Source organism: Pipistrellus hanaki (genome assembly GCF_964339955.1).
Source record: "Pipistrellus hanaki genome assembly, chromosome: 8".
Lineage (NCBI taxonomy): Eukaryota > Metazoa > Chordata > Mammalia > Chiroptera > Vespertilionidae > Pipistrellus > Pipistrellus hanaki.
In genome coordinates this window covers 24070112-24091788 of record NC_140510.1, presented here as the reverse complement: position 1 = coordinate 24091788, position 21677 = coordinate 24070112, and the positions used below count along the sequence as shown (strand labels likewise).

The 21677-nt window shown below is 37.9% G+C and overlaps 1 protein-coding gene across 2 annotated transcripts in view; it reads right to left on the bottom strand.

The window, feature by feature from the left end:
• The window catches only part of ARHGAP15 (Rho GTPase activating protein 15), a 609260-nt gene that overhangs the window by 217508 nt on the left and 370075 nt on the right, over positions 1-21677 (bottom strand). For both annotated transcript variants that reach the window (XM_084891908.1, XM_084891909.1), the window contains one exon: positions 9402-9500. In XM_084891908.1, coding sequence (XP_084748034.1) covers positions 9402-9500 — 99 coding nt within the window. The remainder of the gene's footprint in view (positions 1-9401; positions 9501-21677) is intronic.

Genomic DNA, 21677 nt, shown 5'->3' with positions numbered 1-21677 from the left:
TATGTTAATTCGACTGGATGTCCTTCGGGATTAAGCCAGGGATGAAGGGAAGCCACCCTGGGTCCCTGGTGCCTGTGGGCAGCCAGAGGGAAGCCAGCCTGGGTCTCGGGTGGCAGACCCAGTCATTACAGGAGTTAATGTAGAAATAAATGTGCAGTTTCTCTCTCTCAGTGCTGGCAGCCTGGGAAGGAAGGCCTACTCTTGCCAGGAATTTCATGCATCAGGCCTCTAGTTTATAATAAAAGGTTAATTGCCTAGGGCAGAGATTTTCCACTAGTGTGCATCAAGAATTTTTAAAATATGCAAAACCTGACTATTTTGTCAGGGGCACTGACCTCTTTTCCTTTACATTGTCAAAAAAAAAAAAAAAAATGACAACAGCTCACATAGCAATAGCCATTCAGTGTGAGTAAATCAAAATTATACAGATTTGTTGTTGTCAGATCGGCAAAAATTGTAATATATTTTGGGTGTTCCATAGAATTTTAGTGACTAGTTTATCTATGTCATGAGATGAAAAAGGTTAAAAATCACTGCCCTAGAGTATTAACTTTGGCACTGTTCCCTCCCAACTGACGCCGAAGAAAAAGTATGTTAAGAACCTAAACTTTAGGATGGAGGTGGGAGTGGGGTTGGAGGGTGGAAATTTGACTCAGGCTTTATCTGGGAAGAGACATTATTTATTCTGATGCATTCTGGACTCGAGAGTGTGGGAATATCCGCCAACTGATTTGACCAGAGCCACATTGCTGGACACATTAGATAGCCTTTCCGGTTGTTGAACTGCACATTTATTTCTACATTAACTCCTGTAATGTTTAAGCTCTCTGTTTGATAATAAGACTGTTGTGTATTGCTCCATGTAGATAAACTCCACTAAATGTCACTAATAAGTACAGTGAATTAATTACTAATCACGTCTACACACAGAATTTGTGAACACTGGATGTAAGCTTGCTGTTTGTGGCAAGATTTAACTAGGAAGCATTTTCTTGAACAAGAGTAAATTCCTCTGGAACATAGAAACAGGATCAGGTAACTACGGAGAGAAATGGAAACTGGTTCAATAGTCTGTCTTCCCTCATTACAGACCTCACAAGTGTGTCCTTTTATCTACATTTGTTTTCTTAATTGCAAAGCCCAGCTTTTTTCTCTCTCTCCACCTTGTCATCTCTGATTTCTTTTGGTTGCCTTTTTCCAGTTTCTCTTTTATACTCTTGCTGGCTGTTTCCTGTTTACTCTCTTCTGATTTTGTCTTCCCCTCTAGCCCTGAATGTGGCTTTCTTACAGACACAGCGGCCCCAGCATGACTACCCCAAAGAGCCAATTCCAAGTTGGACCCGGCACAACACTATTGCTGTCAGGAAGGTGGTTGTCATTGGGTTGCATTAAAACAAAACCAAACAAAACCAAACACAAAACACCAAAACACGAAACCGGACTTAATTTTAACCCAGAAGTAACAATGAAGAAAAATTCGCTGCAAACTTTCATATGGATCCTTTGCCCATTATCTCTATCGTAAATGCATGTGGGTGCCTAACTTTAGGCAAGAAAAGCAAGCACTTAAAAAAAAAAAAAAAAAAGCAACACATAGGTCAGTGCCCTCAGAAACATTTTTGTGCAGTCCACAAATATTCTCTGGGGAAAAAGAAAAAGTGCTTATCACGAACTCTTGATTTTTTTTTCTTTTTTTGGAGCATGTAATTTTTATCAGTTTGTTTTGTTTCTGTTACTTTTTTTCTCCCCACTCACTGCTTATAAAACTAGCAAGCAGAAGTCTCTCTGGAACAAGATAGAATCATAAAAAAGTTTTCAAGAATCTCGTCACAAACTAAACAGTACAAATTGCACATTCTTCATGAAAGTATCAGCCTTTAGTGCATGCCTGGATCCAACTATAATAGATTATCCCAAAGTGGGAAAGAATGAACAGTACAAAATTAGCAGAACTGAGAGCAGAGCTTGTCTAGTGAAGGCAATCCGATCCGCACTTTAGGGGCCTGGATTCTCAGGCAATGGGAAAAGATTATGTGAAGTTTTACTTTTGCAAATTGTAAAACTTGGTTGTATCTCAAGAGGCAGATTGGTGCACTGAATTGCTTATGAGGAAAATTATATTAGCAAATATACTGCTTGGTATATCTCTTGTATAATAGCTCTATTACAATCATGCCTGTTATTTATGTTACATCCATGTGCATGCCTTACCTATACAAATGCCTCTCTCTCTCTCTCTCTCTCTCTCTCTCTCTCTCTCTCTCTCTCTCTCTCTCTCTCTCTCTCTCTCTCTCTCTCTCTCTCTCTCTCTCTCTCTCTTTCTCTTTCTCTCTCTCAAATGTCTATATGATTATGTAGATTTTGTATGCTGCATTTTTTTGGAGTCAGATCCATATAGGTGTGTAACCATGCCTTCTTACAATATTAGCAGGTATTTCCAAATTAATATTCACATAGAGAAATAGATTTTGTTTCTCATGCCATGGCTGGTTAATGTGACATTCTCTCAAACTTTATGTAACAGCAAGGGAATTACCAAAAAGAAACAAAATAATCTTTTCCCATTGCCTGAGAATCCAGGCCCCTAAGTTAAGGTATAATAATAATTTTAGCCATTTTTTTTCCAAGATGCTATAATCTACCCAAAGATAACTAATTGTTCAAAGTAAACATTCCACTCCAACCACAAAAGGAATCCATTACACAAACATATAATTCACAGTCATTTTTAGTGGGTTGTAAACAGTTTGGAATGAGCATAAAATGGGACAAAAATCAAAGTGAGCATTTTGAAATGAAAAAGTGTTTGCTACAAAAGGTCAGTCCCTTTGCTTGGCAAACTATGTAGAAAAGCCTGGGAAAATGCTGATCACACAAGCAACGAGGGAATTTTAAAGCCAACAGCCTCCTTGTTTCTTTAAACAGACATCGGAACCTATAACTGGATCCTGTCAAACAAACGACAGCAAAAAAATATAACAGCTGCTAAGAAGTCAAGTTGAGAGATAAAGTTTTCGAGGCTAAAGACCTCAGAAGTAGACTAAAGGTCTTTCTTAAATCTTTAGGCAAGGTTATGGATCCCAGGGTGGCTTTCAGGCACCAAGTCAAATATGTAAGTTTGTGTATCATTCTTGTCATAGTGTTTTGTGTTCCAGAAAAAAGAACGAGGGGACAAACTTGTTGATTAGCATCTGTTGAAGCTTTCTGCAAAGTAGCTCATAGCTGCCATCACCAAATTTGAAAACCTTGGTGTCATTTACCTTTTATTGTGGTTCAAAAAAATAACATAAAATGTACCATCATAACCATTTGTAAGTGTACAGTTCAGGAGTGTTGATTGCATGCACATTGTTGTGCAACAGATCTCTCTAGGTATGATTTTAATGTTGTTAAATTGTTTGAGGGCATATTAACCAGAACTGGGGATCATGAGGGAAGGATGAGTTGTTAAAAGAGATTTAAAAAGATGAATGACAATCTAAATAAAATTAAATGATTTTTAAAAATATATTTTATTGATTTTTTACAGAGAGGAAGGGAGAGAGATAGAGAGCTAGAAACGTCGATGAGAGAGAAACATCGACCAGCTGCCTCTTGCACACCCCCTACCAGGGATGTGCCCGCAGCCAAGGTACATGCCCCTGACCGGAATCGAACCCGGGACCTTTCAGTCCGCAGGCCGACGCTCTACCTACTGAGCCAAACCGGTATCGGCAAAATTAAATAATTAAAAAAAAATAATCCTATTACCTTAGCCCACAAATACATTGGATACATAAAAATACTATTTAGGGTAGAAATATGCTCATTCATTTGTCTTAATCCATTAGTGTATAAGAGAAATTTCCTACAATGGCTGGTGTTGTTTGGGAGAAAAAAGGATTGCTCTTGCCATTTAAGGAAAGTCTTCTTGAGTATCTCACATCAAGTGACTTCTTTGCATTGTCACAGTGTGTGAAGAAAATATCATGGAAAATCAGGCCAGATTAAGCTTCTCCTGGTCTTAACAGGAGGTTAAAACCAGACAAGTAAATGTTTGTTTTTCAGTGTTTCTTATGTAATTTAAATAAGAATCCTATCTACTAAAGAGGGAATATGCTAATTGACTGCCCCGCCCTCAAAGATGGTGGTACCCACAGCCACAGATGGCAGAACCCAGTCCCTCAGCACTGCCAGGGTGCCTGCCTCCAGAGTCCCCCAGTCCCCTGAGACCCCCAGCCACCCGGAGCTGGCCCAAGATGCAGGCAATCCTTGAATGGCAGATGCTCAGCAACCTAGGGCAGCCCGAGGCTCAGGTAACCAGGGCCAGATGAGGCTTGTGCTGCCTGCAGTGGCAGCAGCAGAGGTGTGATGGGGCATCACCTTAATTTGATCACTTGGTCGCCTCCTGCCCCTGAGGGTTTCCAGACTGTGAGAGGGGGTAGGCTGGGCTGAGGGATCCACCCTCCAGTGCATGAATTTTTATATACCAGGCCTCTAGTAGTATATATAGAACCTGGCTGGTGTGGCTCAGTAATTGAGCTTTGATCTATGAACCAGGAGGTCATGGTTTGATTCCTGGTCCAGGGTACATGCCTGAGTTGCAAGCTTGAGCACCAGTGGGGGGCATGAAGGAGGAAGCCCATTGATCAGTGATTCTCTCTCATCATTGATGTTGCTATTTCTCCCTCCCCCTTCGTTTAAAAAATCAATAAAAATGTATTACAAAAATTGTATATATTGAATGTGTACAATATGACTTGATATGATTACTATAGTCAAGGTAATTAACATATCATTTATTTACCCAGGTCCCAATTTTGTGTGTGTGTGTGTGTGTGTGTGTGTGTGTGTGTGTTGACAGCATTTGAAATCTACTCCCTTGGCATATTTCCAGGTTTCAATACAATATTAACTACAGTCATCATGTCTCTACATTAGATATCTAGATTTTTTCATTCTACATAAATTCAACTTTATATCCTTCGACCAACACCTCTCCCCATTTCCCCCACTCCCTATTAAGTCATTGTAAAGCTAACTTACCCTATATTAAAAAAAAAATAATAATAATTGTAGCCCTAACCAGTTTGGCTCAGTGGATAGAGCATTGGCCTGCAGATTGAAGGGTCCCAAGTTCAATTCCGGTCAAGGGGATGTACTTTGGTTGTGAGCACTTCCATAGTAGGGGCTATGCAAGAGGTAGCTGATCAATGTTTCTCTCTCATCAATGTTTCTCTCTATCCTTTTCCCTTCCTCTTTGTAAAAAATCAATAAAATATATTAAAAATTAATTGTAATGGTTATTCTCTCTTCTTGGATCTGTTCTTTTCTTTCACAGCAGTAGCGCTGTTTTTGCTTTTTGTGGGTCTTTTTATTTAAAGTATATCTCCTCTAAATTCTCAGCTGCTAATAGAGAGCAGTGATTTTCAACCAATGTGCTGCAAGAATTTTAAAACATAAAATACCTGACTATTTACTCAGGAACACTGACCTCTTTTCCCTTACATTGTCAAGTAAAAAACAAAATGGCAACAGCCAACACAAAAGTAGTTAAATGGTGTGAATAAATCAAAGTTATATCATTTTTTGTGTGTCAGATGAGCAAAAAAGTATCTTTTGATGTGCTGAAGAATTTTAGTAATTAGTACCATGAGATGGAAAAAGGTTGAAAATCTCTCGTATAGAGAATAGCACATAGAATAGCTACCCTAATAGCTACTTGCACAAATGCAACAGACACGTTAGTGTCTGTTACGTCACTCAACCAATATTTATTGAGTGCTTACAGTGTGTCACGTACAAGGTGTGGCTCTTTCCAAATAGTAGACCTTCACAAGAGGTGTCTGTCATTATATGTTTGATAAAAAGAACTAAGGATTGCACCAGTTTTAGACTACATATTTTGGCCCCGACTGCTGTGGCTCAGTTGGTTGGAGCGTTGTCCCGTACACCAAAAGGTGGTGGGTTGGATTCCCAGTCAGGGTACATACCCTCGATGTCTTTCTCTTTCTCTCAAATCAACAATAAAAAGAAATGCTAGACTATTTACTTTGCTTAGTTCAAATCTCATGGTCCCTTTCCTCTAAGAGATACAAGAGACCCTATTTTTAAGTAAGCTATTTCTATACACTGTTGAGGTCACCATAAACTATACAAAGTATTTATAAGACAGTGCAAAACGGACCTCACGAACTTTTCACTGTTTAGATCTACAAAATGCCTCCCTGCACATGCTTGTTCCCCAGACCTCAAAAGGGGGTCATAGGATCTCATACTTTTGGTCAGTTTACCATATATATTGAGCGTTAAGTGATGACCAATTATTCAATATTTTCAAGAAATTTCATTGGAAGAAGAAACATAAATTGAGTTTTCCATTGGCAACTTGCGATATCTCACTTACATGGTCTGCAACTGTAAAGGCAAGGCAAGGGAGATGAAGCGCATGGGAGAGCTTTAGAGACGAGCACTCTCCTTTCCAGTTTGTCCTCTAAGCTTTGTGTATATTCCCTAGGCTGAGCAGACACTGTCAGAAACCACAGAAGTGACTTTAATCCAGTTCTAATCGCTGGTGAGGGGAAAAAATGCTCTGGTGGTTTAGAGGAATGGAGAAAACTAAATCAAGATAAGGAAACACACTAAGCAAGTTATTCGCTAAATTGGTTTACATTAGGCTCACCAATAGATTTTCTTTTGGGCATGTCTAAGAGATGCAAAATTTAAAATGTAACTAATACCATCTTACCAGGGATGCATCTTGTGCCAAGCACTGGGTAGAATTTCCCTGGGGGAACTACAGAAGCATGAACAGTTTGGTTCTGCCCCATTGCAAGAAACTAACTGAATGAATGAATGGGTAGGTAAATGGATGAATTAATGAATAAATGGTTAGGAAAGCATTTAAAAATACAACGACAGTTTATTGATGGTTTTTCAAGGTGAAGATATAATCTTAAAGAAGAAAGAGAGAAAGGAAACAAATCATTAATTTTTTTTTATAACAGCCCATTTGCTATTGTAATGAGTAGGGAGGCCATTTCCCTAAGACTGTGAGAGTAAACACCATTTTCATGAAATGTGCCTTTCCCGTCCCTGGTCCATAAGCGTTTCCCATGACTCTGCAGTTGAGTATCTTGGCTGAGAGAGGACCTGGCCATTAGAAAGAGGGCTCTAGATATGTTGTGCCCCAGTCGTGCCGAGAGACTTGGCACCTTCCTATGCTACTTGCTAATACCAGCCCCAGCATAAAATGTCATCAGAAGCCTGCATAAACATTGGACTTAGATTCACATAAATTATTTCTGTCCTAAGGTGCTGGATGCCAGAATTTAGTAAAAACAGCACTTTGAGTAAATAGAATTGGCATATAAATGTGAGAATATTAATCCAACAAAATGATCGTAGAAAAATATTATCAAAAGTACACACTTGTAAATCTTGCAATGATATGAGAGGTTTATCTCATGCCTCTGAGTTTTTATTGAATATTTCCACAGAGTTCCTTTAAGCGGAAGCTGCCAAGGTGCTTTGAATGATCAGCTTCTTTGTGGAATTGTGCTCTTTGAGTTGCATTAAAATGCTTAGGAATTATTTTAATAATCAGATGTGTAGTTAGTGCCTGCTTAGTACTGGATCTACAAATTCATTTTAAGAGTAAACACCAGGACAATGAAGTATAATGCCAGCTTTGATTGCTCCTGTCAGCAAAAATATTGTCTTATTTTATTAAAAACCCCAACAAAATGCCATGAGCAAATGATAGAGTGTCTACTTGCAGATATTTCCCACTCTACAATATTATGGTACCTGCACACCATAGGGCTGCACTAGCAGAATTGTTGTCTTGCCTGGGATGCACACTTAAACAGAGGTACAGAGCCTTTTTTCATATGTGCACGCATCTTATTAGGTACAGGTTCCCCCAAAGCCCTATTTGGATTTCTGCTCTAACATAACAGTGCTCTCACCGTAGGTGCTGAGTATTTATAAGTGAATGAAGATTTCCTGAAAATGATTACTATTTAGCTATTGGCAATAATAACATTATAACATTTTCAGTGATCCATTTTGGCTTTAAGTACTTATTAAATAATATTTATTCCTCAAATATGTACTTGCAAAATTAAATGAGAGTGCACCATGCAATAAAAACGCATTTCTCTCTCAACCTGAATTGACTCCATTCCTCACAGATATCTCTCCTCGTGTTCATCCTGCTTTTTACTGTTTTCTACTCCCGCTCTGAACTCTCTGCTGTTCTCTCTGATGTGTTGATATGCTTTTCCCCAAAGCCATTCTCTTTATCCACTTTCCCAACCCACTCGTCCCCTTCTTGTTATTCTCCATTCCCCACTGACACGGGAATAATAGAATCCCAAGGCTGTCCTTACACTATAATTAAAGTATGAATTTCCAGGAGTTGAAAATTGCAGACCATTTTTATTATGCTTCTATAATAAAGCCAGGTAACACTGAGAGAATTAAAATAGCTTTGTCCTAGCAGATAACTTGGTAAAGATTTTTTTTCTCCTTGGTTCTATTGTTTGAAGAGAGTGGGAGCTGAAAATGGGAATAGATTCACCAATTCTTTTTTTCTGAAAACACCTCTATCTTTTACGTGATATATATCCCCCTAGTTCCTGGGGATATGTTGTAAACTTGTAACAGATGGTGATGAAGCTTCATATTTTTATATAATACATTTTTTTTGAGATTCTGCATTTACTGTATGTATCTTCCAGGGAAAATGACCTTGAAGGAATGAAGTCATAGTCTGAAGGAAAAACACCTCACAGATCGACTCGCATAGCAATGATGAGTCAGTTGGGTTTTGTTTTGCTCCCCTCGTGAGATGAAATAATATCAGATGAAAAACAGAATGTTGAAATATGAGGATCAAAGGTCATCTTAACACTGGAGGTGCCTCTGTTAATTGTTCCAGGAAAACCAGTTAGCTGCATTCTGACTGAACCAGAAACACATGGAAGATGGAATAGCACTGTTTGCAAGTAGAAATGCTATTTGCTTCACTTGGGTAATGTTGGGGCCTTACCAAAAATCGTTCTGGCACAACGTCTACCAGCATGAATGTTAGGCGGGTTCTAACACTCGGAGTGCTGATATTTTATGAATGTTTTATCACTGGCTTGAAAACAAGAAGTTTGCAATTGAATCAACAACATGTCATACAGACAAAATATTAAAAAAAAAAAAAAAAGAACATTAGTGAGAATTACTGATGTCCCTATTGTAAAAACAAACTGAAGTTAATAAGAAACGTGATTCTCTTAACCGATTCAACAAAGTCAGGTTTTAATAGCACAGCTTCCCAGGCAAACCCAGTGGCACCGTGAATTTGAGCATGGGTTGTGTAGCGTGTGCAGTAAAGGGGAGACAGGGCTGCATATTCAGTTACCCACCTCTTTTTTCCACAGCTTCAATGCACTGCTTTACGAATCGCGGAACTGTGGAATTTTCACGTTCACACACTGTGTGCAGATGAGAGCCAAAAATTTGATCTGCAAAAGAAACAAAGATGAGTTTCATTAAAATCCAAGCTTGTGTTGTTCTTTAATTTGACTCTGTTTCCTTATCCGCGGCATGATGGAATCTGCAACTTGCATAGGAATCAATTTTTTGCTTTAATTCCAGGGTGTCTGTTGCAGACATGCAAACACTATAACTCTGTCCCTTATGGAATAGGACCCAGGTCCAGAGAAAGAAAACCAACAGCGATTAGGTAGGGGTGCCTGAGTGAATTATAGTCTCTCTGGGCTTAACTTGGTTGTCTATAAAATAATGACAAAGAATTAAGTACATTTCTACAAAATAATAGATCTTAATGAACTGATGTCTTGAGCGTTTTAGAAGAATTTTCCAATGCTCATCAAAGTTATGATTTTGTCAGTATACTTAGAAAATTCCTTCTGTGGCTCAACGATATGTAAGGAGGCAAGTGCCAGGAGACTTAACTTAAAAGTGAATTTCTAAACATTTCTCCTGCCTTGAATGCCCTTCCTCTAATCTAAGTGTCCCACTTCCTTTTGGGCTCAGCCCAGAGAGCACTTTCTCCATAAACTCTGTCCTTCACATCTCAGCATTGTGGCTCCAGCAGCACAGGTTCTCTGGAACACCAGATCCTCCGGATATTAATAGGTGATGTGGGGGAAAGGGCTGTGGTCAACATGGTTTAGCAACATGGGGTTAAACAAAGTTAAACACTTTCTTTTATGGATAGCTGTTTTAGAGCTTGTGATGTGCCAAGGGCCCCTGGGAATCTCCATGAGGGGCCTGAGGACTCACCATTTCCCACACTATTTGGTAATTTCAAAGGGCATCTCTCTAAACTAATGTTCCCGAGAACACACTGGACGAAATCCTAGCCTAACCCTCTCATTTAGAATGTGATTTATGCTACCTTGTGTTGTGTATTTACATTTATAATATATGAAATACATTTTCTCAGAGGAGATCCTGAGTGCCTGCATCATCCATGTGTTCTTAGAGTCACAGTGCTTTGCACAGATTCTGGCCCTCAGGATTCCACTACAAAACTGGAAATTGTGGTAAAATATACATAACATAAAAATTTACCATTCTAAACATTTTTGAAGTGTAAAGTTCAGCAGCATTAAGTGCATGTATATTGTTGTACAATTGATACCACAAATACATTTGCAAAACTTTAAAAAACAGCATAAATGTTTAATACTGATAGAAACAAATATTTAATAGTTTCAAAGGCTTTCCTTCTTGCTCAGAATGAAATCTAATCCCCTATCCCAACTTATAAGGCAGCTCAAGTCTAGACCTTCCACCCATTAATTGATTTCATTTGTTCCCCTTCCCCCCTGCATCACTTGGCTATGGCCTCTCTGCCCACACTGCTGATCCTTGTCCACACGTCTGCCTCTGAAGTCTGCACTTGTTATTTCCTCTACATGGAACTCTATTGCTCTAGGTCTCTGATTAAATGCCACCTTCTGATTGTAGCCTTTCCTATCTACCCTTAAAAAAAACTGACCACCCCTGCCAACAGGAAGTCTCCAGGTCACTTCCTTGCCTTAACTTTTCTTAGAGCACTTCTCCCCACCTTACATATTAAATACAGTTGTGTATTTACGGGTTAGTTGCTTATTTTGCTTAGAATGAAAGGCTCAGGGAAGTAAAAACTATATCTACTTCTTTTATTATTGGATCCCAGTAACGAAACAATGTTTGGCATATACTAGAATTTTAATAAACAGTCATTGAATGGTTGCCTGAAAGACATTAATTAGTGGAGATTTTCAATGAATTTAAAAGTTATCTTTAGCAGAATTGAGGAGAAAATATAAAATGCAGCATAATAGAAATCTAACTACTATATTATTACAAAGGGAATAGTCAAAATGGAATGTGGTGAAACTACAAGGAAGTCATGATTCTCATCCATTTGTTAGGAAAAGTGATGTCTTGAAGTTGTGACAACCCAGAAGGGAGGGAAGTGATTAAGGCTATAGAACTAATACTATTGCACTACAATACGGAACTGTGCATTTTCATACAAGAGACAGAAAGTTCAACATGCCTCAACCTAGTGCAGAGAGTGGAAAATAAAAGTTATGTTAAAAAATAGTGAGCTATCACCATAAGGAAGAATGACATAAAATATTAAGAAAAATAACCCAGAACTTCAGATACAATAATTTACTTTGGTTAGATTTATAATCAGAAATAATTGCTATAAATTATAAACTCCTTTAATGAAAATCTTAATCCAGATCAAGATTACAAATATTTATTAACTTCTATCATTATAGCAATGAGGTAGGCATATTAAATAGTAAAATAGAAATCAAGAATTTATAATCTTACTAGAGGCCATATTCTTCTTCATGGAAAAATAAGACATCTCCTGAAAATAAGACCTAGCGCACCTTTGAAGGGCAAAAATTAATATAAGACACTGTCTTAGTTTGGGGGAAACAGGGTATTTATAATGCTCATCTCCTTGAATTAGATTTATATTGTATATTTAAATCCTTTGCTATGAGACTATGTGGTAAAACTCACTACAGTGAGCAACTTTTATTTCCTCAATGTCTTTATGTTGGGTGTGGCCATATAACTTGCTTTGGACAATGCAGTGTTGAGTAGAAATAATAATGTTTCAGTTCTAGACTGAGACCTTAAGATACAATGTAGACTTTACTTTCCTACTTACTTCTCTGCTTTGGCCCAGACAAGAGCTTCCCTGGGTAACTATTATACTTGAACTTTTAGTCTGGTTCCAGAACAAATACATGTGGCACAGAACAGAAGCTGAGGAGGCAAGGGCAGTCTGATCTATAGTTCAGAGAAAAACTTTTCAGTCAAGCCTGACCTAAACTCACAGACAGATGAGAAATGAATGCTTTTTGCTCTATGCCATTGAAATTTTGTGTTTGTTCATTATGCAGCAATAGCTAATTGATGAAGATGATAGCAGGTATCAGTCTGTTTTGTTTTTTGGGTTTTTGTTTGTTTGTTTGTTTTGGTGCATTAAATAAAAAACAAAACAAAACAAAAACATTACAAAAAAACCAAAAAAAACCAAAGAGGGTTGATAGAATATGGAAACTGAAACTGGAAAGAAAGTAGAAAAAAGTAATTCTAAATTTGCTAACAGTGTGGAATTACACATCAGTTTAGATTCAACCATAAAGAAGAGCCTCAAAGGAAATTATTCTCATCTTAAAATCTAAACTCATTATGCCTCACTTAATATGATGGCACTTCTTATTCTGTATTTTCCCCAGATCAATTAATTTCTATAGAATTCAAGTCAGTTAGCATTTCGTGAGCACCTACCATATGCTGGGTGCTATGAAGGATGCAGATAGTAATCCACTCATTCAGCAACTATCTATTGGGTCGGCAACTAAGTAATTGCGGGTTTCACACATATATGGCTTCAGTTGAATTTTTAGGTTTGCAGACGTAGTACAAATGTAAAACACATTTTGTTATTTGATAGTTGGCTATTCAGCTGTTAATCAGCAAAAAAAGTTTTTTGATCTGTTTTGTAGTTTTCGTTTGGCGTTCGTTGAAAAATGGAAAATCAAAAGGAACATTTTCGTCATATTTTGCTTTTTTATTTCCCCAAAGGGAAAAACGCATCGCAAGCTCATAAAAAGTTATGTGCTGTTTATGGTGACGAAGCCTTAAAAGAACGGCAGTGTCAAAATTGGTTTGCAAATTTCGTTCTGGTGATTTTTCACTCAAAGATGAAAAACGCTCTGGTCGTCCAGTTGAAGTTGATGACGCCCTAATCAAAGCAATAATCAATTCGGACTGTCACAGTACAACACGTGAGATTGCAGAGAAGCTTCATGTATCACATACATGCATTGAAAATCACTTAAAACAACTTGGCTATGTTCAAAAACTCGATACATGGGTTCCTCACGAACTGAAAGAATCACAGTTAACGCAACGCATTAGCAGCTGCGATTTGCTAAAGAAACGTAATGAAAATGATCCATTTTTAAAATGACTGATAACTGGCGATGAAAAATGGGTTGTTTACAACAATATCAAGCGGAAAAGATCGTGGAGCAGGCCAGGTGAACCAACTCAAACAACATCAAAAGCTGATATTCATCAAAAGAAGGTTTTGTTATCAGTTTGGTGGGATTACAAAGGAATTGTCTACTTTGAACTCTTACCACCCAACCGAACGATCAATTCTGATGTCTACATTGAACAACTAACGAAATTAAACAATGCAGTTGAAGAAAAGCGGCCCGAATTGACAAATCGAAAAGGTGTTGTATTCCATCATGACAATGCAAGGCCACACACATCTTTGGTCACTCGGCAAAAATTAATGGAGCTTGGTTGGGATGTTTTGCCACATCCACCATATAGTCCTGACCTTGCACCATCTGATTACTTTTTGTTTCGATCTTTACAAAACTCCTTGAATGGTAAAAATTTCAATAATGATGATGATGTCAAATCGTACCTGATTCAGTTTTTTGCTAATAAAAACCAGAAGTTTTTTGAACGTGGGATTATGATGCTGCCTGAAAGATGGCAAAAGGTCATTGATCAAAATGGGCAATACATTACAGAATAAAGTTATTTAGTTCCATGAAAAAATTGTCTTTGATTTTCTTTAAAAAATCCGCAATTACTTACTTGCCGACCCAATATTATAGGCCCACTATGGACCAGCCACTGTGTTACAAACAGAAAAGGCAATGATGCGTGAAGCATGATCTCCCACAGCCAGGGGTTGGGGGGGCCTGGGAATAACTCACAAACACTTGTAATGTGATTAGTGCTAGTGCAAGGGTGTGTGATCATAACAGTGAAGATTTATTGTTCACTTCTAATAAGCCAGGCAAGGTTCAAAGTACTTTACATAGTCTAACTTACTTAACCCTTTATACCAATTCTCAACCCTTTCATAGTAGATACTATCTTCTTGATTTTAGAGGAAAGGAAGCTGAAGCATAAAGACAGTGAGTCTTTTGTCTATAGCTACAAAGCATCAGTCTCTATGAAAGAAATAAAAAAGGTAAGGGCAGTTTTTTTTTTCTTTTCTTCTGATTTGAACATCAACGTGAAATAATATGATGCTTGGAACTACTGCAGACCACAGAAATTAGGGGTGAGTCATGGAATTTTGTTTACTGGATGCAGGAAGTAAACCAACTAATCAGACAAAGAGGGTTTTAAAATTTTTTATTTGTTTGAAGGAGACTGAGATGCAGAAACCTGATGGTTTAGAAAATAGTGAGACTGATATTTCTAAGTTAAGACAAGCATTTCAGATGCAGCAGAATGGTGACGGGCCAAAAGATGAAACATTCTCATTGGATTTTGGCAATTCAAAGGCTGTTGATGACCATAAAGAAAAGACTTTAGTAGAAGAATGAAACTGAAAAGCAGATGCTTGTGGTCAAGATTTGAAGAGAAGGTGGGGATGTAGAAACAGCTAAGAGACTCCTTTATTAAGAAGTTTTGTGCTGTGAACTAATTATAAGGAAAGACTGGACCTGGGGAAGAACTTGACTTGGGGTGAATAGGAGAGAATTTCCATTGCAGGGTATTTTTGATTGTCATAGTGATCTGAAGGGTGAGGTGCTACAAGACCAGCTATTTTCAGTTGCTATAATGGGGGAGGTGCATTACTGCCACATACTGGGGGGTCCAGGCAAGTGCAGGCAATTCCTCACAGTGAAAAACTATCCCTCCCTGATTGCTAATAGCACCCTGGTGGGAAAGGAGCCTAGATTTACTGCACTTCATTAGATAGAAGGAATATGTTTGCTTTTGCCAGTTACCAGATGAGCCAAACGTTTTCTTCTCACTTATATCCTCTCTTTAAACTGGCTACACTCACCCAAGAAGGCATAGCTCTGTTGTCTATGAACTTAGCTCTCCAGCGGAATCTGCTTTAGTCAAAGGTTGTCATGTGCAAGTATCCATACAAAGGTTTTAGAATTGGTATACTAAAGAGTAAGGTAAGTAACTCCAGGGATCTGAGTTAGATTTAGACACTGGAGACCTGGGGCACCTTTTGGGAAATGCCCATGTACAATAGGTTAGTGGGCACAGGAACTAATTTGCCTCTAGAGAGTGGTGAATGGAACATATGCCTCAACTCCTCACTTTCTGATGCCCAAGTCCAGGGACCATGTATTCTTGTCATGAGATGCATTAGAAATTAGAGTTAATTTCTGTTTAATGCAACTAAATAAACTTGCCTAAACATTGGCAAAGCATTGTCTCTAATGTTTCAAGAAAAGGCTTACAATCACAATAGGAAGGGCCTGGCAAAAGACCTCAGTGAGATCCACAGTTATAGAAAGCACTAGTTAGAAAAACTTTGGTGGATATCTGTTGGTTTTGCTGGCCACTCAACTATTCTTTTATCCTCTGGTAAGAGCATCCTGATTTTCCTTTGGGGATGAGACCTTTCTCCTTTTTCTGCCATTTGTTTTGGGTAATGTTGACCCTACTACTTCCCACTCCAGGGATGAATGTGCATTTCATCTTCCTGGCCACAGAAATTGGTTCAGACATGAACACATGGTCCAAGTAGGTCTATCAAGTAAATCCTGAGGCTTTGTCTAGCTACTGAGAAAGAGGGACCGTCTTTTTTTTTTTTTTTTCTTTCTTTCTATAAGTATTGGTACACTATGAGGATGTGAATCCAAGTTTTCATAAGTTATGTTGCCACTTTCTGGAAAGATGCACTGGAAATTAAGCCAACACAGTGGAAAACAGAGCTGAGCCATAGAAAAGATAAAGATTTGAAAGCATTTTGCCCCTAGATCCAGTCATGCCTAAAACTATCTTTACTCCTTGAACTTTTCAATTAAGTAGTTCAATAAATCCCATTCTTACTTTTGAAGTTTGGACAAGTTTATATCAATTACAACTGAAAGAATATTGACTACATTAGCCTTCAACATAAAATGGTGAATTTTACAACTTAGAGGAGATGATGATGCACATGAAATGACTTTGCAAAATAAAACATGCTACCCAAAGAAAATAAATCACAGAGATTTAGCTAAAATGTCATTGACAATGTTAAGGGCTGTTGTAGGATTTCCATTCATCCATAAATTTGATACAGTCCAGGGTCTGATAAACCAAGAAGGATCACTAAATTATGGAAATGTGTTTGACCCACAGAACCTTTTATCTTAAAATAGAATATGAAAGGGGAAGGGAGAGAGAAGCAAGCATAAATGAACTAGATTTCCCCCTAAACTTCCAAGCCTATTGTCCCGGAACAACATTAAGGAGTATTTCTGCATTCCCCCTTCATTATGGTAGTATTCCAAAAAAGGGAGCAGTCCCAAAACCCTGAGCTCCCAACTCCCCACCTATATTTCCATCTGTAGCTCACTGGTAATCCTTTCTTCCTCTCTTAACAACTCTTTGTATTTAGCAAACACCTCTTGCTAGGGGTGCCAATATTTTTGGAATGCTCTTCAAATGCTATGGCCTTGGATCTTTATTCTCCTGTACTGTTTCAAGTGCATATACCAGGGGTGGTAGATAACACATTGGTTGGAGAAAACCCATGTTCTGCAATTTTTTGTTGAAAGCATCTTTTGGTGAGAAAAATAAATAGACCTTTCACATGATTGTACTTAGCAATCATGTTGTTTACATAATGAATTCGAGTTTAACTAGGAAATGGTGGTTTTTAATCTTTAAGCTCTCAAACTTTTGACCGATTTAGTTAGTTCATCAGCATAACCAGGTTAAGTCTCACAGATTACAAATTAGCCCCATTCTCCCTCATCTCTGCTATATATTTTTGACAAATTATGGAAAGAACACCCAGTAATGGGATCTTTGTCAGATAGATTCCCAATGAATCAAAACTATGAGGAAAAGTACTCAATAGAAGCAGTTAAATGTTCAAATAATGTGACGGTATTATCATCATTTATACGGGGAGACAATCTCCACATGCTTTTCAAAATGATGTTATTCTGCTCTCAGGACAGAGGGCCATGACAGCTACTTGAGTACATTTTAAAAAGAAAAAACAAAGCATCTAAAACAACCACAATGACAACACACACACACGCACACACATACACACACACCAGGCAGTTATTTTGGACATGAGGTATATTTGTAAAGATTTTGTTGACTGCAATAGAACAAACAAAACTGTGGCCATTATAAGCAAAGAAAAAATTATTTGAATGGTATTGAGATAGGGAGGTGGATGGAAGCTCAAATAATTGACTGGGATCTCAAATTAATTTGTTAATCAGTCAAAGAAATTACCGAAGTCTGGGGGAACAGTCTTTGAGATGTTTAAAATCCAAGGTGCTTAGGAGATTCATAAAATAAGAAACAATAAATAAGTAACTCTGAGAGCTGGGTCAGGAGGCTACTTTCATTGTCACAGAGACTTCCATTTTATCCAGTGGCTAAGATTTGAAGTTCCAGTAGAGGATGACCAGTTGGTTGAGATTAAGTTTAAAAATCGGTTGGGATGAGAAAAAATATATAGCCCTGTAGCCTCCATAGTAGGTAGCATTCGATTGGAAATTTTCTCCCTTCAGATGGTACACATGGGCAAATCATTTCCCATTAGAGAGGGGCAGAGGTACTAACGGGTGAAAATAATATTCTTAACATGGATAATTTCAGCGGTGTAACTGAATTCATCCTTTGATTCTAAACTCTAAGTGACATTCATGCTCCTTTAGAGAGTTGACCGCTTATCAAGCAATCCTGTTTTTACGCTTCTATGTTTCTTGCACTTCCATCCTCACCACCTTCTCCTTTTCTCCTTTAAAATATTTCCCATGAGTATCAATCAGAGAGTATTCCACAACTTTATGGAGAATTTTTGGAGAAATTGGTGATTTAAGTAAGTGCTATAGTTTACTGATGGTTTATGTCTTTGAATTAGGATGCAGAAGAATCTTACTAATGCTAAAACACTGCTGATTTTAATCTACCTTCAGAAGTGCTTCAGAATGTACTGCATCATCTTACTATGCTTTGGGCATTAATTAAACATATCAGCTACTGCTTTTTTGGTGCACAGGTCTTAAAAATTGGGCTCATTACCTGCTGAATTTCTAATAAACACTGAAAGTAAATCTCTTTCATTGCCTGGTTTACTTGTGAGTTCTTTTCTCATAAGAGGCAAATAAAGGAAAAAGCTTAATTATTTTAACTTTTAAGTAGCTTGGAATATAAATAAATAGACTTTCTAAATAGATACACATTTGTGTATAGTTTCCCTCCACATGTTTATTCATATTTTGTGCCTCATCTAACCTAACGTTTTAAAGCTCCTAGTGGAGAGTGATGATGTCTACTCTGGAAAGACTGGACGAGAGGTGCCTAGACTGTGGAGAGGATCTCCCCAGCAATGGTAGGCTGTAGCTTCCAATCAGAGTTGGACAGTTGACTGCAGGAGGAGCATCCTTTCACCAGAAAGCTCCGTGTCAGTGACAGGCCAGCTGCCACCCGGACAGAATGGCAGAGTTCTTCCTCAGCACCTTCCATTTTTTTCTCCTTCCTGTTTTTGGCTTCCAAAGTTTCCACTGTTCTCAACTTCACCCTAAATCCCCAAAAATACTTTCATGTAGTACTCCTTGGCCCCTTTTCCTAAGCTCCTAAACTCTCATGGAAATAGAACTCAACTCAGTTTTGGCCCAATGAATGCAGTGGACATTTTGGTGAGTCCACCAGCCAGAAACGATTTTGTAGCTTAAATGAAGAGTTTATTAACACAAATGTAACGATGAACATAAGATTTTTCTGTACCTATTATAGGCAGAAACTTGGTCCTATACTTTCCCCTCCCTCTGCTTATCCAGAAGCACAACACACAAATAAACATATATACTCACACACTTCCCATACATGTATAGAAAATCACAACAGTATAGAGAATGATTTCACTAAGTGAATATTTCATGCATTTTTATCCATCCATTCAATCTATATATATCCCAGAGTATTTTTCAGTGTGTGCTGGGGATACAATAATGAATAGACCAAAAGGTCTTCACAAAGTTTATGTAAATGGAGAAAACAAACACATGAACACATTGACATAGAAGATAATGTCAGATAGTGATGGTGCTATGAGAAAATAAAACCAGGTAGGGGGATAGGGATCTAGTGGGAGGTGTTATCAGCAAAGACATCTCTAAGGCAGTGCCATTGAATAGAGACCAAAAGAAGTGAAAGGATGAGATAATACAAAGGGGATCATCCAATCAGAGGAGCATAAGTGCATAAGGCTGTGGGGTAAGTTGAGGTATGTTAGAGGAGCAGCAAGGCCTGTGTGGCTGGGGTGAAGTTATAAATAAGAACTATATAGTTGAGCCCTGACTGGTTTGGCTCAGTGGATAAAACACTGGCCTGCAGACTGAAGGGTCCCAGGTTCGATTCTGGTCAAGGGCGTGTATCTTGGTTGTGGGCACATCTTCAGTAAACGGTGTGCAGAAGGAAGCTGATCAATGTTTATCTGTCTTTGGTGTTTCTAATTCTCTCTCCCTCTCTCTCCCTTACTCTCTATAAAAAATCAATAACATATATTTTTTTTAAAAAATAACTATAGTTTAGATGGTGGGCACACAGTGCGATATAAAGATTTTGTATCATGGAAATCCATCTGATCCTATTAACCAATGTTACCCCAATAAGTTTAAGACTTAAAAAATCTATGATTGAGAATAAAACAGAAGAGATAGCCAGGGTTCAAGGTAGGTAACACCCTACAGGTCAGCAAGGACATTAGATATTATTATCGTATAATTTTATTCTTAGTAATTAGAGATCATTGAGCAGGGGAGTGACATAATGTGATTTATGTTTTTAAATGACCCTTTTAATTGCTACATAGAGACTATATTTGGAAAAGAAGTAGGGAGGTCAGTTTGGGGGCTAATAAAATATTTCAGGGAGAGAAGATAGTACTTAGATAAGAACACTGACAAAGGAAGTGACTAAAAGGGGTTGAACTTATGTTTTTTAGGTGGGATTTTCTGATAAGAGTAGAAGAGGCTGTATAGAATGGAGGGTGACTCCAGCTGGCAAAGGGCAGTGATGTTTTCTGAGGCAGAGAACATGTGGTAGCTAGGGACTCAAGGGTTGCTCTGGGTAGATGTGAGACGTCTACCAAACATCCAAGGAAATGTCAAATGGACACTTGAATTGCACATCTAGAGCTTGAAGCTGACATTTTAAGTTTGAAAAAACCTACAGATGCAATTTGAAGTCACAGGCCTGGAATGTTTGAATAGTGCCCAGCAGACTATGAAGGAGAAAGAGAAGAGAACTAGAAGGACTTAACATAGGAGAAGCCCAGAGCAGACCACCAAAGTAGTCCCCACTGAGTTTACAAAGAGAGGAAGAAGAAATTGTAAATAAACAGTAATTCTAAAACCACTGAAAGATTTCATATCCTGCATCCATTCCTTTCTACCTCTTTCCAGGTAACATCGTTTCAGGAAGTAGAGCTAAGATGGCTCTGGTCTACGAGATATAGCTCATAGTCCAGTTAGAAGATATTAAAATAATGAAATAATAAAATTATACTTTGGGGATAAAGAAAAGAGGAATGAGGAAGACAGGGATGACTTCATGGAGCTGGTAACTCTTGAGCTGCAAGAGTAGACATGGATAAGTTTTTAGGCACAGAAAGTTGAAAAATAATATTCAAAGTGAAGAAAACTTTATAAAGTAGAACAAGATAAATGTAATCTCTTCGACTTTTATTTTTCTTCCATTTTATTACATTCCCTTCTTCTTGTCAAATGAATACATAAGTGAATGAAGGAAAACAATGTATAAAAAGAAAGTGATTTCTATCTAAAGGTTGTTCCATGATCACTCAAGTATGAGAATACTATGTTTCAGTTTAGTTTGCATCAGTGCATTCTGGATGATTAACATGACCAAATTTGGTTTAGCAAAGACTGATTGATTATATTTAGAGTTTCAGTTGACAACATTTTCTGCTTTTCTTGCTTACCTTCCTTTCATTAGAATTAGAGGACTAAAAAATGGCAGGAGGGATAACATTCAAAGATGTCAACTTCTGCTACCTTATCCATATTGTGTGTACTTTATATTCTTAAAAATATATCTTCAATCACATAACTTAGTGTAATTCTCTGAAGTTAAAAGTTACCGATTATATTGCCTACTTACTTGACTTG